General features: G+C 44.8%; 1 protein-coding gene across 10 annotated transcripts in view; it reads left to right on the forward strand.

Annotated features, from left to right (window-relative positions):
* Positions 1-23,059, forward strand: part of Tecpr2 (tectonin beta-propeller repeat containing 2) — a 102,423-nt gene that overhangs the window by 30,096 nt on the left and 49,268 nt on the right. For 8 of the 10 annotated variants that reach the window (XR_010052098.1, XM_063262025.1, XM_006240620.4 and 5 more), the window contains 3 exons: positions 14,078-14,206; positions 14,727-14,858; positions 20,604-20,761. Coding sequence is in view for 9 of the 10 variants with exons in the window: in XM_063262025.1 (XP_063118095.1) it covers positions 14,078-14,206; positions 14,727-14,858; positions 20,604-20,761 (419 nt within the window). In the remaining variant the exon portion in view is untranslated. Of the gene's footprint in view, positions 1-4,583; positions 5,035-14,077; positions 14,207-14,726; positions 14,859-20,603; positions 20,762-23,059 lie in introns of those variants that run through there. The other 2 variants (XM_008764972.4, XM_063262024.1) reach the window with 2 other exon arrangements.

The following is a 23,059-nucleotide window of genomic DNA, read 5'->3' on the forward strand; positions in this document are numbered from 1 at the left end:
AGGAAAGCAAACACACAACACAAAGACGAAAAGAAACAAAAGTATAAAACCTGCCCACAAAGGATCAACTTGAAACAACATCGCTGCAGACCGCAGACCTTTTAGCCTCTAACCCAAGGCTCCCATCGTCTCTGCTTACCTCCAGAGAACTTTATGTCTCTGCTTACCTCCAGAGAACTTTATCGTCCCTTACCGGGAACTTTTCCGACGTCGCTCGTCCTGAATCTGAAGAGTTCTGAGATCCACGAGGATGTCCTCGTCCCCGTACGGGCCACCACTTTGTCGAGCCCACCTCGTCCGGCAAGGAAGACGCAACACGGTTGGATTCTTCTCAACAGCCTTTACTGCAGGACACCTTCTTTGTTGATACAGGGAGGCGGCGGCAGCCAGCCCTAAGTGTTACAGCTCCAAGTGTTACAGCTTTAAGTGTTACCGCTTTAAGTGTTACCGCTAATCTTTCAGGGATTGGTGGGGCATGAGTCACCCCACTGCCATCCCAGCTACTTGTCCTCCAGAGATTGGCGCAGCATGAACTCCCATTTAGCATAGTACCGCCCCAGGCAGGCTGACGTCAGGTGCAAAAACTCCACGCATGCTCAGTACTGTTGTTAGGAGGGCACCAGATTCACCTCATTATCATACAGCTGCCACGCCGCTCCCTACAAGTGCTGTCTGAATACAGACTAAATGGTCCTGTTAGGTGTGTTAGGATCAGGAAGGTGGCATATGGTTCTTTAAATTGGGGAGATTTATCTGTGAGAGTGAAAAATATGACTCAGAGCCCCAGAAGAATACTCAAGGAGGGAGCCATCTAAAGAGTGGTGCAGTTGTCAGCAACTTATCCTTGGGGTAGTAGTTGCCTATCGGTCTTGGGTAGCCAATGAGGTTATTAGCAAAAGAGACATGGTTTCTCAAGAGCCATTGGATGTCTGAGAGAGAAAAAAGTAAAATAATTACACTAGATTCTTATAATTTTTTTCTTTTTTTTTCCGGAACTGAGGACCGAACCCAGGGCCTTGCGCTCTACCACTGAGCTAAATCCCCAACCCCTCTTATAATTTATAAGGTATATCTTCTTCCTGTGCTTTTCATGGTGGAAACGGGGTTGACCTCAGTTAGTAGTCATGATCCCCTGAGGTTGATATAAAGCTGCAGCTACTGTGGGGGAAGAATTGAATATAAGGATCTAGATTGGTTGTTGTGGACCATAGTGAGCCAGGGAGGTGTTTTTAATGTGGTTGTTAATAGAACCAAGGGTCTCCTTGGCTGCTGGTGTCAGGGAGCAAGAAGAGGAGGGCTTTGTCACCCTTAAGTAAGTCAAACAGAGGCTGTGATTGGCCGGTTGGTACAAGGAGCCAAGGCCTCAGCCAACTGATACTGCCTGAAAAGCTTTGAAGGGTATTGAGAGTTAATGGGTTGGGGAAGTCAATGACAGATTTAGCTGACTGGACTGAGGTTAGGGTGACTTCTGTGATGTGATGGGAGGAATGAGTTGGATCTTTGTTGTTGTAAAGCCTCATTCTGTTAGGGCTCTTTGGGCCTGTTATTTCAGATTGCCTAGGGTTAGTTTTTGATCTTGCTTTTTATCTGCCCATATTAATATGTCATCCCTGTAATGATATATAGAGAAACCTGATATCATAAGGGGCTTTAGTGTGTGAGTTACAGCTTCCTGGCAAATGGTGGGACTGCTAGCTCTGCCTTGAGGGGTGCTCTGTGCTCAGCCCTGTCAACTACTCCTGAGCTATGGCTCTAGGGACTGAGAGGGCAAAACTCTTGCAGTCTTGTTCATGGAGTGGTATTGAAAAGAAGCAGTCTCTAATGTCTAAGATGAGCAGCAGGATACTTACAGATATGACAGAGGCAAAGGGGCGGCATGTTGAGGAGCCTCCACGTCCTTGGTCTCGGTCTTCTTTTTCATTACAAAAACTAGGGTATTCCAGAGGCTTCTAGAAGGATGAATGTGCCCCATGTCTAACTGGTGCTTAACTAATTGTAAAATCATGAATTTCTCCCTGTTTAATGGCCATTGTTCCACCCAGACAGGATCTTCTTTGATGCATTCTAGGCAGAGATTATGTTGTTCCACTGTGGCCCTTAGAATGGGGGTTCTTTTGATCTTGATATTTTAGGTAATTTTCTATTTGAAAGCATTCTCCCCTTCTCCACCAGCAAGGACCACATTTAATTCTAAAATTCATAAGATGTTAAGGTATCTTTACCCAGCAGGTTAGTGGCCATATCAGCCACTAGGGGACTAATGGTCTTTTATAAAAGTCATGACTAATAAATGCTTGGGAGAGACCACCTACTCCCATCAGTTGAGGCCCTGCTAGGAGAGTTTAAAGTGGGGGAGCCTCGGCTCATCTTAGGATAGTCTTTTCTGCCCCATGTCTACTAGGCATTTAAAACTTTTATTGTCAATTTTTATGGAAAGTTTAGGTTGATACTTTTCCAGTATATTAGCTTGTACGTTCTTCCCTCTTTCTGGCGTGGCTGAGGGTTGCCCCACAAGGAGTTTTAAGGTGTCAGGGGGCTTGCCATTGTTGTCATGCTTGGATTTCTCAACCTTTTCCCAATGATTGCCTGCCTTTCCTACAGTAGGGACAGACGGATTGGGAGGTCTGGGAACAGTTGAGTCATTTGGGCGGGTGGGGGGAGGGCAATCTCCTTTCCAATGTCCAGTCTCTACACATTTAAAGCATCTTGAATTAGACCATGTTGTGGCTGCAAAGACTTGGGCAAGAGAGGAGAGTGGGTACAAGTCAGTTTCAGTGCCATAGGTAGCCACAATCCATTTATTGTCCCAATTGTTTCTTAGTTCCTGGCCTGCCGGCTTGTATTCTGGGGCCATTCCTTCCTAAATAAGATTGTTTACAAGCATTACTTTGACTGCAGGGTCTGTTGTTTTTCTATCTAAACTAGTTTGTAATCTTAGTGTGAAATCAAGAAGAGGGAAAGGGGCTAACATTTGAAATGTAAATACATAAAATATCCAAGAAAAATAAAATTAAAAAAAAATCAGGGAGAGTCTCAGTTGGTTTTTGTTTTAGGAAAGTCAGTGAAAAGGCCTCTCCGAGCTCCATGGTCAAGAGGGCTAAATGATCCCAGGCCTGGTGTAGCTAGCAGCAAAGCAGCTAGCAGGGCTGAATCCCTGTGGAGGAATTACCTTGGCCAAGCAATTGGTCATAGTAACAATTTATTAATTGAGGGGCACTGTCCTTCTTGTGGTCCTATTTGTTGATTATGTATTCCATTTTTTTCTAACCTGAATATGACCTTCATCTCTAGGGCTTCCCACTGTATAGAGAACTAGGGAGAGTAGATCAGCACTTATCTGTCTGTCTAGTCTTAGGTGGTCAGAAGGTTGTTATTGAACCTTTGTAAAATAGATTTGGTTTATGGGGCATGAATTGTCTGGATACATGTAGGTTAAACAGAAAAGTCTCTGTGGAAGAAGGTTCAGTATCCTTGGGCCAATATGACTGAGGGGCAGAGGATAATTCTTCCCAGAGACTCTGAGATTACTGAGCTGCTCAATGGCCATGGGGGCGCGGGAGATAGAAGAGGGTTTATCTGGATGTATTATGGAGCCTTGGTCTTAATTTCTGGGTCTTTGACCTCTGTAGCCATAGAGTGAAGAGGAGGGTAAAGGGGAAGGGGTGTTGTTGGCTAGGGAGTAGCTTGTTTAAGTCAATTGCCTTTTCTAGAGCGGCTGAATCAGCCACTGGACAAGTCTTGAGGGTCTTCTTCCTCATCTGAGTCTTCCCCTTTATTCTCTGTGCTTTGTCCTCCAACAGGTCATCCTTAGGTTTTGTGTTTTCCCCATGCATGGCCTGATGGCATCTATCATGGGAAGGAAAGAGGGGGCAAAATACAACCTTCTTGGGCTTCCTTTTTCTGGACCATCCAGGCAACACCATCCGCAAGTCAGGGTTAGAAACATCTGAGTTGTCGCTCCTCCATGCTCCTCCATCCACAAGTCCAGGTTCTCCTTTTGGGAGATTTTAAGTGAGAGGTGCCCTAGGGAACTAATTAGGAAATCCCTCTGATGTAATATGAGTTTGCGGTTAGAGAAAAGACAGGAAGTGCTACTGGGTGTTGCTCAATGTCCTGAGGCAATTCTGCTGGGGGGTGAGGTGCAGGGTCTGGATTGGGGGAGGGGATTAAAAATGCCCCAATAAGCACAAGCAGATTAAGAGACTGGCAACCATCCTAGTGAATTTTACAAACTGATTGCTATGTGACCAGGTTTTCCCCTAGGTTATTGCCTACACCCAGTCAGGCTGTTTGGGTCTGGAAAGAAGATAGGGGGACCTTTAGCCAATGTCAGGGAGTCGCCCCAACTGAGAGGCTTCAGTTGTTCCTCAAACTTTATCAGGACCCTACCCTAAGGTTTTAACGAAAGTAAGGCAAAGGAAGGAACAGAGATGACGGATCCTCAAGCTGGATGGTCAGGCAAAAATGCTGTAACTCTCTGGGAAAGCAGGACTCACAAACTCCGAGTTCCAGGAGTTGCTGTTTGGGCTCCAGCTACGGATCTCCTTTCTCGTCAGAGGTTGTTGGCCATGAGGTGGAGGGGGCAAAAGCAGCCAGCAGGGTTCCGACAGCCATGAGTGTGATGGAGGGACTTCTGGGTAACGCTTCAGTGAGACAGCTTTATTGTTTCAGCAGTAGGGTATATACTGGTTTGGGGGTTACAGGTGGAAAGAGCTGATTGATCATAGCGTAATACCTACTTATCATACGATTGGTCATAACATAATACCTAATTATTATATGGCCGAGCAGCACTTACGTGCTGAGTCAAGCATGCAGCACGTGTAGGAGGTTCTGTGCAGGGCCATCCCCCAGATAGGGTCAGTGGAGAAGGGGAAGTCCTGCTGAGAAAGGGAATCCTCCATTTTACACCAAGCTTAGCGCTCCATCCGGACGTTGTAGACTGTTACTAAAGTAGCAGGTCTCCCAGCACTTGGGAGTTCACTCTCCTCAGCTTCCTCAGGCTGGAGACCCAAGGCTTTGTGTGATTGTCAGGTAACAGCTGGAAAGGAAGTAACTGGGTAGTTTGTGGCTTCAACACCACTTTCTGTCCTGTCTGGGCTGCATTGTCTTTATTTTTGGTGCTGCGGATTTTTCTTACCTTTGTGAAAACTCAATACATTTCAAAGTTTTGGGTTTTTTGTTGTTGTTTTGGTTTTTGGTTTTTGTTTCCTATCTTAGCATGTCCAGGTGTTTGTACTGTCTGAGGTTGAAGCCTCATTGTAACTGCAGGCTTTTCCCCCAGAGCCCAAGTTCCTGAAATAGCAATGCTGAGATTTTATAAATAATTGCCTAGTCCATAAGCTTGGGCTTGTTCCCAGACTAGCTCATAACTTGTTTATTCTATTCTAAGACCTGTGTCGTGGCTAGTTACCTCTCTTCAGGTTCATGCAACTGTCTCCTTCAGCTTTCAGGGTTATCTTACCCATGCCTGACCATCCCAGAATCCTCTCTCCCTGCCAGAACTCCCACCTCCTATTTCCTGCCTATGCTAATCGGCCAACAGTTTGTTTTTTATTGACAGGTGATGTTTCCATGTAGTGCACAGAGATTCTCTCTACATCTTATCGTCTGTTTCTATCTGAACTGTGCTTACGTGCTGAGAGTCTGTTTTCTGGGGCATTTATTAATGATTAATATTAACTCAAGGTTAGCACATAGGCTTATTAGAAAGCATACAAACACATGCAGACATACATACACTGCAGTGGATACTGAATGATTATTTTCATTTTAAGACTGTACTGGAAAATTACACACTTTTAAATGTGTACTATGGCATGACAAGATCTCTAATAAGCAATTTTGCTTCCTTCTGTAATGTGGTTTTGTACTTACATATCCTTAGGGAAGATGCTCTTTCAGTATCTTGTCACCATGTTATGGCTTTGTGTTTCCAGAACCTATTCTGTCACCTTCTTCCTTAGAAGCAACGTAAGTAAATTCTTCTGTCAACCATCATTTTAATGTAATGTATCTCCACAGAATAAAAGCCCATTTATTCTCTTTCCTTTTCACACCCCTAGCAAATTATCTGTCAGCAAGATTTTTGAATTTTCTCATAGAAGGTCCAGAGCCAAGTCAGAACAGGCTCAAAGACAGACATACCTGCTTGTGGACCCCAACTTGATTCTAACTCCCTTAGACAGTCGTGTAGCTTCTTGGAGTTTAACCCTTCTTTTATAACATGAAGACAGCGATAGCTTCTCCCTAGTAGGTAGCTTGTAGCTTGCACTGCAGATACAGTGCTTAACAAGTTGCCTAACACAATATAATAATAAAGAAGGCGGCTTTAGCTGGGCATGGTGGTGCATGTCTTTCAACCCAGCATTCAGGAGGCAGGCAGGCAGAGTTCTGTGAGATTGGACCAACCTGGCCTACATAGTGAGTGTGAGTTCCAGGCTGCCAGGACTATGTACAGAGACGCTACCTGAAAGAGAGAGAGACAGAGAGAGAGAGAGAGAGAGAGAGAGAAGAAAGAAAAGAAAAAGAAAGAAGCTAGGTGGTGGCAGCAGCATTGGCAATGGCACATGTCTTTCTAGCACTCAGGAGGCAGAGGCAGGCCAGTCTCTGACTTTGAGGCCAGCCTAGGCTACAGAGTGAGTTCCAGGACAGTCAAGGCTATGCAGAGAAACCCTGTCTAGAAAAACAAAGAAACAAACAAAAAAGCTGCTGCACTGATGTTGTGCACCAGCCCAACAAGATGGAGTTTCTTGATGGAGTTTGTCTTCATTGTGGATTTCCCGTCTTGGGGACCCATTTCATTTCTGGTTTGCTAGACTTGCCTGTTACTTACTTTGGCCTGAATATTGCACCAGGCCTGAGCTGGCCTTCCTTCCTAGCCCCACTCCCTTGTTCCTCTCATCTGTGTCTAACCACCATGACTGGTTACTAGCAACATTAAGAATCTTCATAGGATCACTCTGTTCCTTATTACTTAAGATCCAGATTTGTTAACCTGTAATCCATCTGGCATTGGATTTATTTATATCCATGAAATATTCTGAAAGCTGTAAAAGTACCATATGAAATGGGCTTCGGTACCGCCCCCAGTTGCTGTAGGCAGCTTTTCTATGTGCATGTCTCCTAGCTAGTCTACGAGAAGGCCAGGACTGTGACCCACTTTATAAGCATGTCTCCTAGCTAATCTACAAGAAGGCCAGGACTGTGACCCACTTTATAAGCATGTCTCCTAGCTAGTCTACGAGAAGGCCAGGACTGTGACCCACTTTATAAGCATGTCTCCTAGCTAGTCTACGAGAAGGCCAGGACTGTGATCCACTTTATAAGCATGTCTCCTAGCTAATCTACAAGAAGGCCAGGACTGTGACCCACTTTATAAGCATGTCTCCTAGCTAGTCTACGAGAAGCCCAGGACTGTGATCCACTTTATAAGCATGTCTCCTAGCTAGTCTACGAGAAGGCCAGGACTGTGACCTACTTTGGTAAACTGAGGCTTCACGTGGTACCTAGGATATAGAACATGTTCTTACATATCTGACAGGCTGATCGCTGTAGAAATTACTGCGTCAGAAGTTATAGGGGTTTACCAGAAGGGAAACTTCAAGCTTAGATACTTGTGTGCTAGGCCATGGTTTTAATAAACTTATGTGAAGCTTGAGTCAGTGTTAATAGTATTATTGATTTAAGAACCAAAGATGCTGGGGATCAGCTTATAAATCCTTTTTTAGTATATTGTTAATCAATTGGCAAACCTGGGAAAGACAGGACAAGTATCCCCTCTCAGTGGCTCTGTGCTTGTCCACGCTGAGAATCAAGTTGGTCTTGATTCTAGGTTGGAGTCTTTTGACTTCAGACTTTTTTTTTTTTAATTGCTTGGGAAGCATCCTCTTGTCAAAGCTCCTTCATTATATTCTCACGCCTTCATTATTCTCTCTCTATAGTTCCGGCTGCTCCTGGAACTCTCACTATGGAGACCAGGCTGGCCTCAAATTCACAGTTTGCCTCTAAGTGCTAGGATTAAAGTCACACACCACTATTCCTGACCTTTAGTTCTCTCGTAATGAGAGTTCAGTTTACTCATGATTAACCAGCATTTCTTTCATTAGAAAAAAGTCCTTTAAATTTTTGTTATTTTGAAGATTAAGAATTTAGAATGGAAAGTGGGGTTTCTGGGAAGATAATGGAGCGGGAAACCACTAGACATCTGCTTCCTCTCCTTGCTAGAAGCTATAGTGCTGAATCTGCCTAACGAAGTCTGTTTGGAATTCACGTCTGTTAGCTTGTGACCTCTAGAAGCAGCTTGATGGTTAAATGCGGTAGATTTTGGTTAGTTTTAGTCCTTAGCACATTAGCAGATAACTATGTCTCACCCCTCGCCTGTGAAAAGCACTTATGTTCTTGGCACCTCATGTTTCAGGATTCAGGGTAGTCAAAAGTCCTCTGTCCTCTAAACATTGGGAGGTAGGTTCTTACTGCTGATCCTTGCTTCTAATCCCAGATGTGTCAGTCAAGTAGGTGGCCATTTTGAACTTCCCCTCATTGTTATGGGGTGCTCCCTCTCCAGCTGAAATGACTTCCCAGGTATTTAAAGAATTGTCTCAATGAAGTGGAAACTTCTGGTTTCTTTGGAAAGTCAGTTGTATTGGATGGTGTTTTGCTGGGGCAAACACGTAAAGGATGTTTTCCTGAAGCAGACACAGGTGAAAGGATGTTCTGCTAAAGCAAGCACTCGAAAAGATGAGTGATGAAGGATTCTTCACACACGTGTATTGGTCTGCCTTGCAGGCATAGTTGAGCTCCATTTGAAAAATGCACAAAACAACTTCTCGAGAGGTTTCCACGGCTTCTTTCTGCTTCTGCACACTCGGGCCAACTGGGAGAGTGATGGTGATGCAGACTCACGCGCTGAGGCAAGACAGGCTAAGGCAAGACACATGAGGTTTGGAGGGAGAGACTTGGCAGACAATGACAGGGGCGTGGCTTACTTGTAGAACTACCTACCTTTGCAACACTTCTTGGCTTCAAGTATTAGCCTATCTCTGCTTTGTTGAGAGAGGCATGGCAAAGAACTTCTCCTGGAATTCTGGGTGGTTCTGGTCCCTCCTACTGAAGGGTGCCGATTTGGCAGAGGCTTAGCTGTTTCTGCTAGTCCATGTGACTCCTGCTAATTTGCTATCTGTACAACTACCTAATTGGACTGCTGGTATATTTGTGAAGTATTTACCAGTGACTCAAGCTACCAATAATGATTCCTGTGAGCTGAACTGCTGATTTCCTATCAAAACAGATGGGATTTTCTCCAAAGAACATTGCTAAACAGGTCCACTTCCCCCATATCCTAATAACCTTTCTTTTCCACTGCCTCTGCTGGGTGACAGGCCAGGAAAAGAGGTTAAAGCATTTAAGAACCATTGTTTAAGTTAGGGTTGGGGAAATTTAAGCTTCTACTCAGTGTTTAAGATTGTGTACTGCTGTCGCAGTACATGTCTGGTGCTTAGCAGTGCATCAGTCACCTGTCACTCCAGTGTCAGAGCATCCACACCCTCTCTGGCCTTCAGAGTCACCTGCACTCACATGTGCATGCCCATACAAACATACACATATAATTTTGAAGTAAACTAATTTTTTTTATTTTTTGAAAATGTATTTCTTTTTATATCATATATCCTGATCATGGTTTCTCCCTCATCTCTGAACTCCTACTCACTTTCCTACCCATCTAACTCCACACTTGCTTCCTCTCTCTCTTTAGAAAACAGACAAGTAAAATAGAACTTTAAAACAATACAAAAACAAAGAAAAAGCACAAAACAATACACATGCAGATACATACATCCACATACCATAAAAGCACAAAATCAGAAACCATAATATACAAACGTATTACATATATAAGTATATGTTTGAATATAAGGTAGAAACATGCCCAAACAAGCCAGGAAGTGGGCACACCTTTAACCCCAGGACTCAGGAGGCAGAGGCAGTCTGGCCTACAGAGTGAGTTCAAGGACAGACAGGGCTGTTAATCCAGAGACATCCTGTCTCACTGACTCCCTCCCAGAAGCCTCCAGACACAGGGTTGAGTTAGTTTTCTGCTGGCCATCTATTGCTGGGAGTGGGGTCTACCTTCAGATGTGATTGTAGGGGCTGGAGAGATGGCTCAGCGGTTAAGAGCACCGACTGCTATTCCAGAGGTCCTGAGTTCAATTCCCAGCAACCACATGGTGGCTCACAGCCCTCTGTAATGGGATCCAATTCCCTCTTCTGGTGTGTCTGAGGACAGTGACAATGTACTCACATACATAAAAAATAAATGAATAAATCTTTTTAAAAATATGATTTGTATCTCCAGTGACACTCAGTTGGAGAAAATGAATTTTTCATTTACAAGCATTGTCAGTTGGAGGTAGCTTCTTGGTTAGGGATAGGCACTCGTGTCCACGTCCCCTTCTCAGAGTTGGCACTTCATCTGCCTTGGACCTATGTAGGCCCTATACATGCTACCACAGTTTCATGTGTCAGTCCTGCTGGGTCTGAAAGGCATTGCTTCCTTGGTGTCTTCCACCCCTCTGGCCCTTAGAATCCTTCCACTTCCTCCTTTTCTATAGAGGGAAGGGCTATGATAGGACTGAGTGTTTCAAGCTCTCTGTCCATTTGTTCCCATCTGCAGAAGGAAGCATCTTTGGTGATGGTTGTGATTCTGTTCTATGGATATAGCAGCTGTCTTAGGGTTTCTATGGCTGTGGAGAGACGAGACACCATGATCATAGTCAACTTTTATGCAGCAAAATATTTAGTTGGGGCTGGTTTACAAGTTCAGGGGTTTAGTCCTTTATTACAATGGCAGGAAGCTGGTGTGCTGAAGAAGTAGCAGAGAGCTCTGCCTCTGTATCAGCAGGTAACAGGAGGGGGGGGGGCAGGCAGAGACAGAGACAGAGACTGGGCCTGGTTTAGATTTCTGAAGCCCCAAAGCCCACCCTCAGTGACACATTTCCCCCAAGGCCACACCTACTCCCACATAAGGATACTCCTTATCCTTTTAAATAGTATTCTTTCCTTCCCCAAATCACTTTGGTCATGGTGTTTCATTGCAGCAATAGAAACCCTGACTAGCATAGGTCAGTGAGGAAAGCAAGTTGGGGGCAAGGGGGAGATTTATTTAGCTTATACTTCCACATTGCTATTATTGTTTGAGGAAGTCACGACAGGAACCTAAGCAGGGCAAGATTCTGGAGGCAGGAGCTGATGCAGAGGCAGGCCATGGAGGGATGCTGCTTACTGCAGTGCTCATTATGGCTTGCTCATAGAACCCAAGGCCACTAGCCCAGGGGTGGCACCACCCACCATGGGATGGTCTCTCTCCCATTGATCACTAATTGAGACAATGCCTTACAGCTGGATCTCAAAGAAGCATTTCCTCAGCTGAGGCTCCTTCCTCTCTGATGACTCTAGCTTATGTCTAGTTGGCACAAAACTAGCCAATACAGCATCCGAAGGTGAAAACAATGCCTCCAGGTTGGATCAGACAGACTGTCGATGGGTACCTGTTGCTTATGTCAGAGCTATGGTCAAGGGCTGTGGACTAAGAGTTCAAACTGAGATTTCAAGTCTCAGCCCTGTGGTCCCCACTGGGTCTCACTTCAGTGCTTTCTTCTGAAAGTTGAAAAAGAGGTCACCTACATCTAGGGCAGAGTAAGGCTTAAATGAGTGAGTGAACTTTGTTAAGCATGGGGTGCTGGTGAGGATAGAGTATCTTGATTTAGTTCACAGAGGGGCAGGTGGGAGCTGCAAGGTGACTGGGTTCCAAACACTAAGGTGGCTGTAGGGACCTGCATTTTCACTAGACATTAATGGGGGGAGCTTATTTCTCAGGAGTGGGGTGTCAAAGACTGGCTTTGACACCAGGGTTAAACCGAGGTGACCTGCAAAGTTGGTGTGGACTGAAAGCTGGCTGCTCTGACAGTTCAGCTCTTCTGCTCTTCTCTGCCTGAGCTGATGTGATAGCTTCTGGTGGTTGGCTCCTGCTGAAAGCTGCAGGGGATAAAAAATAAATTTAATTACTTGGACTGAGGAGAAAGAAAAAGAAAAAGAAAAATTCACACACACACTCAATAGATGAAGCAAGCTCCAAGAATTTCACACATACATAATACATATATATATATATATATATATATATATATATATATATATATACACACACATACACATATAATGGATGAAGCAAACTCCAAGGAGCTGAGTCCAATAACCCATATATTTACTTTTTTCTCTTTGTCTTTTTATATCCTCTAGGACATAGCTTTCTACATGAGAAGAGAGATTACCTCATTCAAATAAGATATCACAGAAAGGGAGTTATAGCAATATTATTGATTACATGGTTTTTAAAACATTTTTCATTCCATAAGTTCATAGTAAGTTCAAAGCAGTGATCCATGTCATCGGTCTGTATGGCTTAAGGAGTTACAGCAGAGTTGTTTACATCTTCTCACGAAGACTCATGTCTGACTAACCATTCCTTAAGTTTAAAGCAATAGTTTTATGGCATAAGTTAGCAAGGTTCTTATGAAGAGACAGGTCATTTGTTTTTTGTCTTATTATTTTGAAGTTTTGTGTAGATAAACTAGCTATCGTGTATTTTCTGTTCTTACACCTATAAGTCACCTACTCTACTTTATGACCTTAGTTCCTGAGATTGGCAGCCTCATTCCGAGCCTATAGTGAATGTTTTTCCTTGATCATCAGTCTGTTCCAAGCCTACTCTTTTCCTAGTACAAAGTACATGCTTTGTGACACATGAAGATTCACAGAACTCTTTTTGTAACTTTCTTATTCTTCAGGGGGGCTAAAATTACTTGAATCAATTCAGAAGTTTTATAAAACCATTATCAGGAATTATAAAATCAGTTCATCTAAACAGCATCATTATACGACTGCACATCTTCATATGGATTCTACAGGCAGTCTGCCCAGCAGAGTGGGTTAAACCCAGCAAACAGTAGGCTGTGTCAGCCATGTGGGGAATACAGGAGAGACAGGCAAGCAACAAGATGCATTCTTGGGACAAAGTCCCTGGGATCCTTGCCTCTTCAGAGCACACCATCTCAGCCATGCAGAATGGTGGGCCATCTCCAGAAAGCTCACTTGCTTACCACAGTGTTTTCCTGGATGGCTTCCACCAGGTGGGCTTATTGTTCTAATACAGGCTTTTTCCTGTCTTGCTCAGATAGATTGATTATATCATTATATGTTTTTGGGTAGAATCTCCTCTAGACTTTCCTTTTGGTTGGGGGAGGGGCAATAGCGAGTGATTTTTGAAGCAGAGCTAGAATGTGTTAAGAAAAGTTGGAGGTTGTTTTCTTTTGTTTTTTGAGAGTGTTTTCACTGTAGCCCAGGCTAAATTAGAACTTAGAGCAATATTCTTCTGCAGTCTGCTGAGTGCTGTGAACGCATTCTACCTATCTAAGAAGATTCAAAATGAATTTAGGCATGATCTTGTGACTATTTAGGCAAAACCATCGTGAAGGGCATCGTAGAAAGATGCAGGCAGGAGCTGAGTGGGAGGCTTCGTGGAGGATGGGCTTATTGTTTGCTGGGTGGAAGCTCCATTGTGTAAGATGATAGTTCTGGACACGGAGGTGGTGATGGGTGACGGCCATCGTGGATGTGCTGTGTACCAAGAAATACACAAGTGGGAATTGGGGATTCTGTATATTTTATTATTTTTGAAAGAATTATTATATTTAATTTATATGACAGTACACTGCTGCTGTTTTCAGACACACCAGAAGAGGGCATCGGATTCCATTACAGATGGTTGTGAGCCACCATGTGGTTGCTGGGATTTGAACTCAGGACCTCTGGGAGAGCAGTCAGTGCTCTTATCTGCTGAGCCGTCTCTCCAGCCCTATAATAATAATTTTAAAAGGCAGAAATCCTAGAATGATTTGTCTTTCTGACTCTGTACACATTTCCAGTCAGAAGCTTATGTGCTGCAGCCCAGGGACCTTTTGTGGTCCTTCGCTTTCCGAGCCTCTCTGGTCATCGATTGTTCTGCTGTGTCTTCCCTTAGGGGAAGACAGAGTCTATCACTGTGGTGAAGCTGCTGAGCTGCTTTGATGACCTGGTTGCAGTGGGCACTGCCTCCGGGAGGGTCGCAGTTTTCCAGCTTGTGTCTTCATTGCCAGGGAGGAATAAGCAGGTAAGTGCTCAGGTTCTGTCACTGCTTCTCTTCCTGGCCAGTTCCTCAGACATTTTTAAGATGAGAAATCCTCAGAGCTGGATGTGGTGGCTCTGACCTTTGATCCAGCACTCCAGGTCGGAGGATCTCTGTGAAGTGTAGGTGGCAGGGAGTCCTCATCTGCCTCGGACCATTTGGCATAAAGCACAAATCAGTGCTCTTATTTTTACTTAATGCCCTTTTCTGTTTTTCCTAGTGTTTTTTTTAGAGAGAGAGAGAGAGAGAGAGAGAAAGTGTGTGTGTGTGTGTGTGTGTGTGTGTGTATGTGTGTGTGTTCTCTCCTTCCATATTGGTCCAGGCATTGAACTGACACCCTCAGGTTTGGCAGAGTGCTGTTGTCCGTCTTGTTGGCCTGTCTGTGAGTTCTGAATGTAGGCAGACTGGAATCTGTGCACAGTTGTTTGGAAAACCAGCTCCCCCAAAGCAGAAGGGCAGTCAGTCATAGCAGCTCTCCTTTTCTGTGACCTCTTGGCATCCATAGCTTCGCAGATTTGATGTTACTGGTGTTCACAAGACCAGCATTACAGCTCTGGCTTGGAGCCCCAATGGAATGAAGCTGTTCTCTGGAGATGACAAAGGGAAGATCGTCTACTCCTCTCTAGATCTAGACCAGGTAAGGTGATCGTCAGAGGTGGCCGTCGCCACCTTTCATCTGTAGTAAATGGCAGGCTTGCCTCCCTGTGCTCTTCAGCACCATGCCCTTAAGCCAGTGTGACTGAAGAGTTGTCCTGCAGAATCAACAGTAAAAATTATACATGTTTGAAGCAGGCCTGGGGGTGCCCCATGATTCCAGCACTCAGAGGCTAAAGCAAGAGGATCTTTATGAGTTTGAGGCCAGTCTGGGCTACATAGAAAAGTTACACAGCAAAATCTATGTCAAAACAAACAAAGGAACAAGTTGGGCAAGTTTTCAGGATGTTCCGTGGTATTTCAGTGTGTACATGCTGTGTGCAGTGCTCACCTCAGCTCCTCAAACTTGCTGTTCTCATGACTGCTATTTGTCAAAGAGCTGGTGACCCTTCTGAGTCTCTGAAACGTTATCAGGAAGGATGCAAACAATTTTCCAGTCTTGTCTGTGACCACATCCAGTATGTGTGTAAGCTAATGAGCCTAATTAGTGTTGCTGTCATGAGCATGAATGTGGCTTGTTAGATACAAGAGTATGGGCAATGACCAGTAGCTACACAACTGAGGAAGGTCTCTCTTTCTCCCCAAGTGACCATTGACTGTCAGTAGTTCCTTATGGTCTGACAGGGTCTTGTGAACCCTCCCCTATTCATTTTGGAATGTCTATGGGCCCAATCTTATACTGGTCTTCTGTAGGTAGTCATAGCTACCATGACTTCACGAGCAGATCTCCAGAAGATAATATTCTACAACACTCCTTCCTTCTTGGGGCTCTTATATCCTTTCTGCCCTCTCTTCAGAGATGTTCACTGAGCCTTGAAGGGGATGGTACAGATGTCCTGTTTAGGGCTTAGCTTTCAATTGTCACGTATTCTCAGCACTTTGACCAGTTTTGAGACTTTGCAATTAAGTTCTGCCCACTACAAAAAGAAGCTTCTCTGACTAACAGTGGAAGAAGCATTAATTTAAGAGCATAAACCTAAATATTCAGAAGGCAGTTTGATGGCCACAATATGTCCGTTTAGCAAAACAATAGTAGTTTCTCCACTAGTGCCTGTGACCTCTCCAGCTTTGGGCTTTTAACCAGATTTATAATAACAGGCATGGATTCCCTCTGGTTGCATGGGCCTCATCCCTCAGCAGAAACAGACACAGTACTGTACACTGGTGACACTTTCCCTGACAAGTGAGTAGTATAGTGCAGAGTCCACAGTTAGTGTTTCCTCTGACACCCTGCATAGCACCCATTGATGGCTGTTTCCTCTGACATCCTGCATAGCACCCCCTGATGGCTGTTTCCCCCGACACCCTGCATAGCACCACCTTCTGGCACCTAAGACTAAATGCATGAGGAAGCATCCAGCTCGGTTCCCATTCGATCTCTCTGCTCTACAACCTAAGTATGTAGGTCTTCAGCTGTAGGCTCTTATCATCTAGTTTTAGTGGGCAACCAAAAGCACAGGCAGGGGTTGGAGGGATGGTGTTTTAGTCAGTGTTCTATCACTGTGAATAGACACCATGACCAAGGGAACTCTTACAGAAGAAAGCATTTATCTGAGGGCTTGTTACAGCTTCAGAGGTTAGTCCATTATCATGGTGGGGGAAGCAGACAGCCATGGCACTGCGACAGTAGCTAAGAACTTTATATTCTGATAAGTGGGGGTGGGAGGGGAGGGGGAGGTACTGGGGGGGGTGGGGAGACAGAGACAGACAGGGCCTGGCATGGGCTTTTGAAACCTGGGCCAGAGACTTACTTCCTCCAACAAAGCCACACCTATATGAGCCTGAGGAGGCCATTCTTATGCAAATCATCCTAGAAGTCTTAGAGACTAAGTTCTGTCTGCTCTACTGAACGATCTGGGTTTGATTCCCAGAACATGGCAGTTGACAACAGTCTGTAACTCAGTCCCAGGGATCAAGCCCCATTCTGTGACTTCCATGGAAACTAGGTACCCAAGTGGTTCATAGTAACTCAAGCAGGTGAAACACTCATATATATAAAATAAATAAGTCTTTTAGAAGCAGTGGCGGTAGCCTATATTATATTGTTCCTAAGGCTTCGAGGACTGCTTGGCAAACAGCTCATAGAGAAGTGGCCTACCTGTGGCTTCTGGGAGCTACTTTATCATGTGGAGTTTCTTCAAAAGCTGATTGCCATGTAGCATCTGAAACTTTTGGTGGGCTTTTCCTACCTCATTACACGAAAACCTGTTTATCTTCTGCTTTGAATGGATCTTCAACTTTTGAATGAGTTCAGTAGCATGTGTTGGTCACTTAGTAGAATGGGTGCTTCAGGAGGTGCAGATCTTCCCGGCTGACACATGTGTTATAGAATATTAGAAGGCTGGGGCTGAAGAGAGGACATGGCAGCTGGCAGCTGTCTAACTCTAGTTCTGTGAAATCTGATACCTTCTCTGGCCTCTAGGGCAACAAGCGTGCACTTGGTGTGCAGACATTCCTGCAGACAAAGCTCCCTCATGGTAGAAAATAAGTAAATAAGCATCTTTAAACAGAAAGAAAAGTACCTTTGTTATTAACTCCATCCTGTTGATCAAAAACTTCTTCAGCTTTTGGAATCTTGTCTATTATACAAACACAATTTTTCAAGATTCTCATATTCACTTGAAGGTAACAAATACTGAAAGAACAGGCTCTTTTTACTCTCTACAGTCACCCGTTCAGGTGAAATGGTGCGAAAACAGCATGTGGTGTGAGTGACCACGCACTGGGTCTTTTTGTAGAGACCCAGTGTTTCATCCTGCAGAAGGTCTGTGTGCACACATCCCTTTTGATCACATCAAGTGCAAAACCTCCATTCTTTAGGGCTGGAATTTTTCTGCATCAAGATGTTCTCCAGTGGAATTTATATTTTTAGTGTGGATGTGTGGTGGAGGGACAATGACTTTTGTAAAGTTTGGTGCTGTGGTCGTGGCTCATGATGAACGTCCAAGTCTCTGTACACAGCGCTCCCTGTGCACTCATGGAAGCATTTAGAAGGTGTTGACTGGGCATGACACATCTATTTAGCAAAACAGAAATTTTCATGAAAAGGGCATGCAGATGGAGAGGTGGTATTGATTCCAAAGATTTGAGGAGAAAATCCACCAACCCAAATCATTATGGCCAAATAATTAAAGCAAGCTTCTTTTTTCCTATACGTGGGCTATCTCCTCCTAAAGGAAGGGTTCAAGAGATCAGCAATGGACATGGGCAAAATAAGGTTTATTCTAGCTCAGGGGTAGGGCTTTCCAAATGGGGGATTTGGCGGGCAAATATCAGAGTTATAGGAGCAGCATAACACGGGGGGGAGGGGGGGCGACTAGCTTTTGAAACAAAGGTAGGGTTGTAAGATGGTCATAGCAACTTTGAAACAAAGGCTTGGTTGCCATTTTCTGGAGCAGGCAGTACAGCACCATTTGTAGTTAAGGTCACAGGTAGGACATAGCCCAGTCCTTGACTAAAAAGAAATTTAATCATCAACACAAACGATGGCTTTTACTCCTAAGATGGAGGCAGGCCGGTTTATCAATAGCTCAGAGGTCAGAGGTTAAAAGCATAGGCTGCTTTCCCCACGGACCTAGATTCAATTCTCAGCCATCACATGATAGCTTATAACCATCTGTACCGCCGGTTCCAGGGGGTCTGACACCTTCGTCTAACCTCTCTTGCCTACCAGGCGCATATATAGTATCAGACATACCTCAGGCAAAACACATAGACACATAAAATAAAATTGAAAAAGGATACTTAACAACATCTTAGTATTCTGTGAGAGTGAATTTGGCCTGGCATATGGTATGAGAGAGTCTTCTCAGTCTGCTGCTGTGGGGGAGCATCTCTTGACAAGGTTATCCAGGGCCTTAGATTCTGCTCTCCCCTGGCGCTGCAAAGGGGTTGTTGCTCCTTGTCATTCATTCCTACCCGTGAGCAGGCTGCAAAGAAGCCAAGGAGAGAAGGCCTCACTTTTCAGTAAATGGAAGGGAAATAAAATGTGGGGAAAAAATTCAGAAACACCCTGAAAAGTTGTTTTATTTATTTCTTTTTAAAGATTTATTTTTATTTCATGTGTATGATTTGCCTGCATTTATGACTGTGTACCAATTGTGTGCATTGCCCTGTCAGAGGCCAGAAGAGGGCGTCACAGTCTTTGAAATGAATAGGAACTGTGAGCTGCAATGTGGGTCCTGGGAGCCACACCTTGATCCTCTAGAAGAGCAGCCCATGCTCTTAGCTGCTGAGCTGTCTCCAGCCCTGAAAACTTACCATAAAAGACGCAGCTGTTTCATGAGATTTGCAGTAAAAACCTGAGAGAATACTGATTTTTCTAAAATATAGAATAATGTAATCCTGTCACAGGCTAAGTAAAACCAAACAGTTACATTCTAACTAACTTTAACTGAAGAGGAATGTCTTTAGTATTTGGAGAGAATGAAAAATTCACTATCTTTATTGTGATGTATATAACTACAGATATATCAAAATTGAAGTCAGAAACCTAAAAGTGGTAGATTTTGCTGTATATAGACTCTATGAGTGGTTCTCACTATTGTCCCCTCAGACACCGGAGTCTGTGATGTTGTATTATTGGTTTTGTTTTTGTTTTGAGACAGAGTCTCTGTATGTAGCGTTGACTGCCTGGAACTTGATATGTTAACCAGGCTGACTTCAAATTTAGAGGCCTGCTTGCCTCTGCCTCCTGAGTACTAGGACTAGAGCCATGTGGCCTCATGCCCAGCTTTTGCAGAATTATTCTTCAGTGCTTGATTATACTTAGATAAGCTGCACTGTTTTTACTCCTCATGGTCCCTTCTCTTCTGCGAGCAGGCTGCTGATAGAATAGAAGGGCCCTGAGGTGACAGTGACTGCAGAAACAGGTTTGAGACTGGGCCTTGATACTTAATATAGCTCAGGCTGTCTTTGAACTCCCAGCAATCATACCACCATACCTGGATTAAAATCATATTTTTGATACACAAATATGTTTTGTTTTAACAGAAAAATGCCCTTTTTTATTTGTGAGCGGTGTGGAGAATGCAAACTCACATGCCATGGTGCACACGTCAGAATCAGGGAAGAGCGTGCAGGAGTCAGTTCTCTACTTCAGTCATGGGTGCCTGGGATGGAACTCAGTCGTCGGGCTTGTGTGGCAGGCCCTTTAGATCTGTGAGCCATCCTACAAGCCATCCCTTGTAGAGAAACCATGAAAGCATATCACTGCCACAGGATTCCTAGAAGCCACGCTCTCTATATGATATGAGATACTTAACTCATGTGCTGTGGCATACTTTTATGTATCCTTCTTTGAACTATTTACTTAGAATATTTTAGAGAAATATGTGGTTTTTGACATTTCTTTGCAAACTTGGTATATATGAGATTAATGTTAATATGTAGTTTTCCTGTTAGTAAGACATTTTTCAAATCTCATTAACCATGAATCTGAAGAAAATGAAAACATCCTTTTTTTGTTTTGTTTTGTTTTGTTTCTTTTGTTGAGACAGGGTCTCACGTAGCTCAGGCTGACCTCGAACTCACTATATAATCAACCATGACCTTGAACTCTTGATCAAGGTCTTGCTCCACTTGTCTCCATCCCCTAGTGTTGAGCTTGTGGGTATGCACCACTATGCCTGGTACCACAGAATACTTTTCAGTTCAGTACAAGAAGTATGCTCAGTCACTGTGAGCAGCCTGAGCAGTTTTGACCACTGTTGGCTTGGCTCTCCCCCAGGGGATCTGCAACTCACACCTCGTGTTAGAAGAGCCGTCCTCCATTGTGCAGTTGGACTACAGCCAGAAAGTGCTGCTCGTGTCGACCTTGCAGAGAAGCCTGCTCTTTTACACAGAGGAAAAGGCGGTCAAGCAGATTGGATCCCAACCAAGGAAAAGGTAAGCCTTAGGCATTTTCACATTGCTCTCAGTATTGAGTGACCCTTACTTCTCCTAGGTTTCCTGTTAGGCAGATGTAGAGACCTCAGCCACACCAGCCTGGGGTGCTGGTAGCCTGTGCCTGCCAAGCACACTTTATGGAGTCTGATGGGAAGACGAAGTCTTTTGGTTTGAGGAGGTACAGGCCTGAGAGCATATCCAGTGCATCCCAGGGCCTGGTCTGAGGACATAGAGGGCAGCGGTGCGTGTCCACTCCAGACATGGCTTCTCTCTATAGCACTCAGAATCTAGCACCTTCGTGCCCCTGGCTGCTGCTGTGCCCCACACTGGTAGTTGTAGCCAAATGAGACTGAGTAGCCTAACAGATGTGTGGGCCTCTCCCATCATGGAGACCAAAAGGCAGACCCAGGTCTTACTGACAGACATGACAGTGGCTGTGGAGTACAGTACGGGGTGCTATAGAAATTAAGCAGGCTTCCACTCAGCCTACGTCAGAGAAGAGTGTCTTCCCGTGTGAGGACTACATGCTGATTAGGAGAGGCTAAAATGGGAAGAGCTCTGGACTAAAAGAGTATCTTTCCTTTGATCATCTGCGGAGGAAGAAGAGAAGGGTGAGAACTTAGGGCTCCCCACAAACTAGCCCTGTGGCAGCAGGAACATACACGTCCTGCCCTTTACTGCCTTCCAGCAAGAAAATGAGCTCGTAGCCTCCATAGCCAGGTTGTGTGGAGAAGAACGGGAGGGAAGGAAGGAGCAGGCAGGACAATGGAGGACTTTAACTGAGGAGGCCCAAGCGGGCGTTGGGAGCCTGTTCTGAGAAGCTGTGGGAGTTAGAGGCCCACCTTGTGTCCTCCTTTCAGTAAAGGGGCATTGTTGCTTGCACAGGCTTGGGACAGGGTGACAGTGAGTTAATGGATGTTGAGAGGATTTGAGGCAGATTGGAGAATGAGGAGATTAACAGGCATGGGAGAGTCTCCCCGGAGTTGGTGGTGCCATTGGTGACAAGTGTCAAGGGAGAGGAGAATGAGGTCAGACAAGACACAGCCAGCTTCTGATGCATTCATGGTCTGTCCCGTGCCCTGTGCGCTGCAGCAACCCTAGTTTATTCTCCTCTCTGCTTGGCAGCCTTCACTTTGGAAGTTCTTCTCACATCCCTCTTGGGCGCCTGTGTTCTCCTCTGGATGCCTTCTTAATACCATCAGTAGTCTGGCATGCGCTAGTGAGCTGAAACCTGCCCGTCTGCCTTCTGCTCTCCACAGAAATATACTCTATGCCAGGGACTGGGCCCACCTGCAGAAACAAAGGAACCAGACCCCCTTTTCAGGGGACAGTGATTTGTTTCTAACTTGTGTCTTGTGCTGCCTTAGCTGTTGATTACCAGTCCCTGTGCTTCATTACGAAGGCGTTCAGGCTGCTTCATGGGCTGTTCTTTCCAGCTCACTACCTTCTGTCCGCTCCCTCACATCACCCTCTGAACACATAAACAACCTCCACCCCAGCTCTCTCTAGGACCCATGCTCCTGTACAAACACCTGCTCTACTGGGGACGTGGTTCCTGGTGCCAACCTCATCCTCATCTTTCACATATGTACACCCCCCAGTACCACACAGTTTGATAGGCTTCAATTCACTGAGTGCAGGTAAAACACAGGCTCTCGTACAAACAGTGAACAAAACAGAAGCGATGAGAAGTAAGAGGTCCCAGAAGTAGAAGGGAAGCAAACTTAAAGTTGGATCCCCAACAGATTATGTGACAGGAAAGGCAAGAGGGAGAGGCACTGATTGCTTAACTAGAATTCCTTTGGGCTTTTCTCTGTAGGGGGCCTCTGCAACGCAAACCCACTAAAGGCAAGAATCAGACACAGCCCTATTACATAGTTGTCTGTGAAAGCTCTGTGGACTCAGAACAGTTGATTAATCTAATGAGCTTTGTTCTGAAGCCAAATCTGACATATGATATTCTCCCTGGGTTCTGTCCAGAGGGATTTCGTTTACTAAGGTGCCAGCAGGGTCTAGTGGGATGGAGACAGAGAATGGCACACACTTGGTTTTGATCTTAATGGAGCTTTCTTGTACAGTCTCACTCGACCTGGGATATGGAATTTATGCTTCTGAAGAGTGGCACACGAAGTCTCACTCCAGTGCCCTTTCTACAGCCCAAATCCACTAAAGACTGTTTAGAGAAAGAATCAGCAAGGGGCAGGGTTGCTAACCCTCTTCAGTTTGCTCTGGTGGAAATTTGAGCATTGACAAAGATGTCAGTGAGTGCTCCTGAGGATTCAGTGTGGGGCAGGCCAG

The sequence above is a fragment of the Rattus norvegicus genome, chromosome 6 (assembly GCF_036323735.1).
Source record: "Rattus norvegicus strain BN/NHsdMcwi chromosome 6, GRCr8, whole genome shotgun sequence".
Lineage (NCBI taxonomy): Eukaryota > Metazoa > Chordata > Mammalia > Rodentia > Muridae > Rattus > Rattus norvegicus.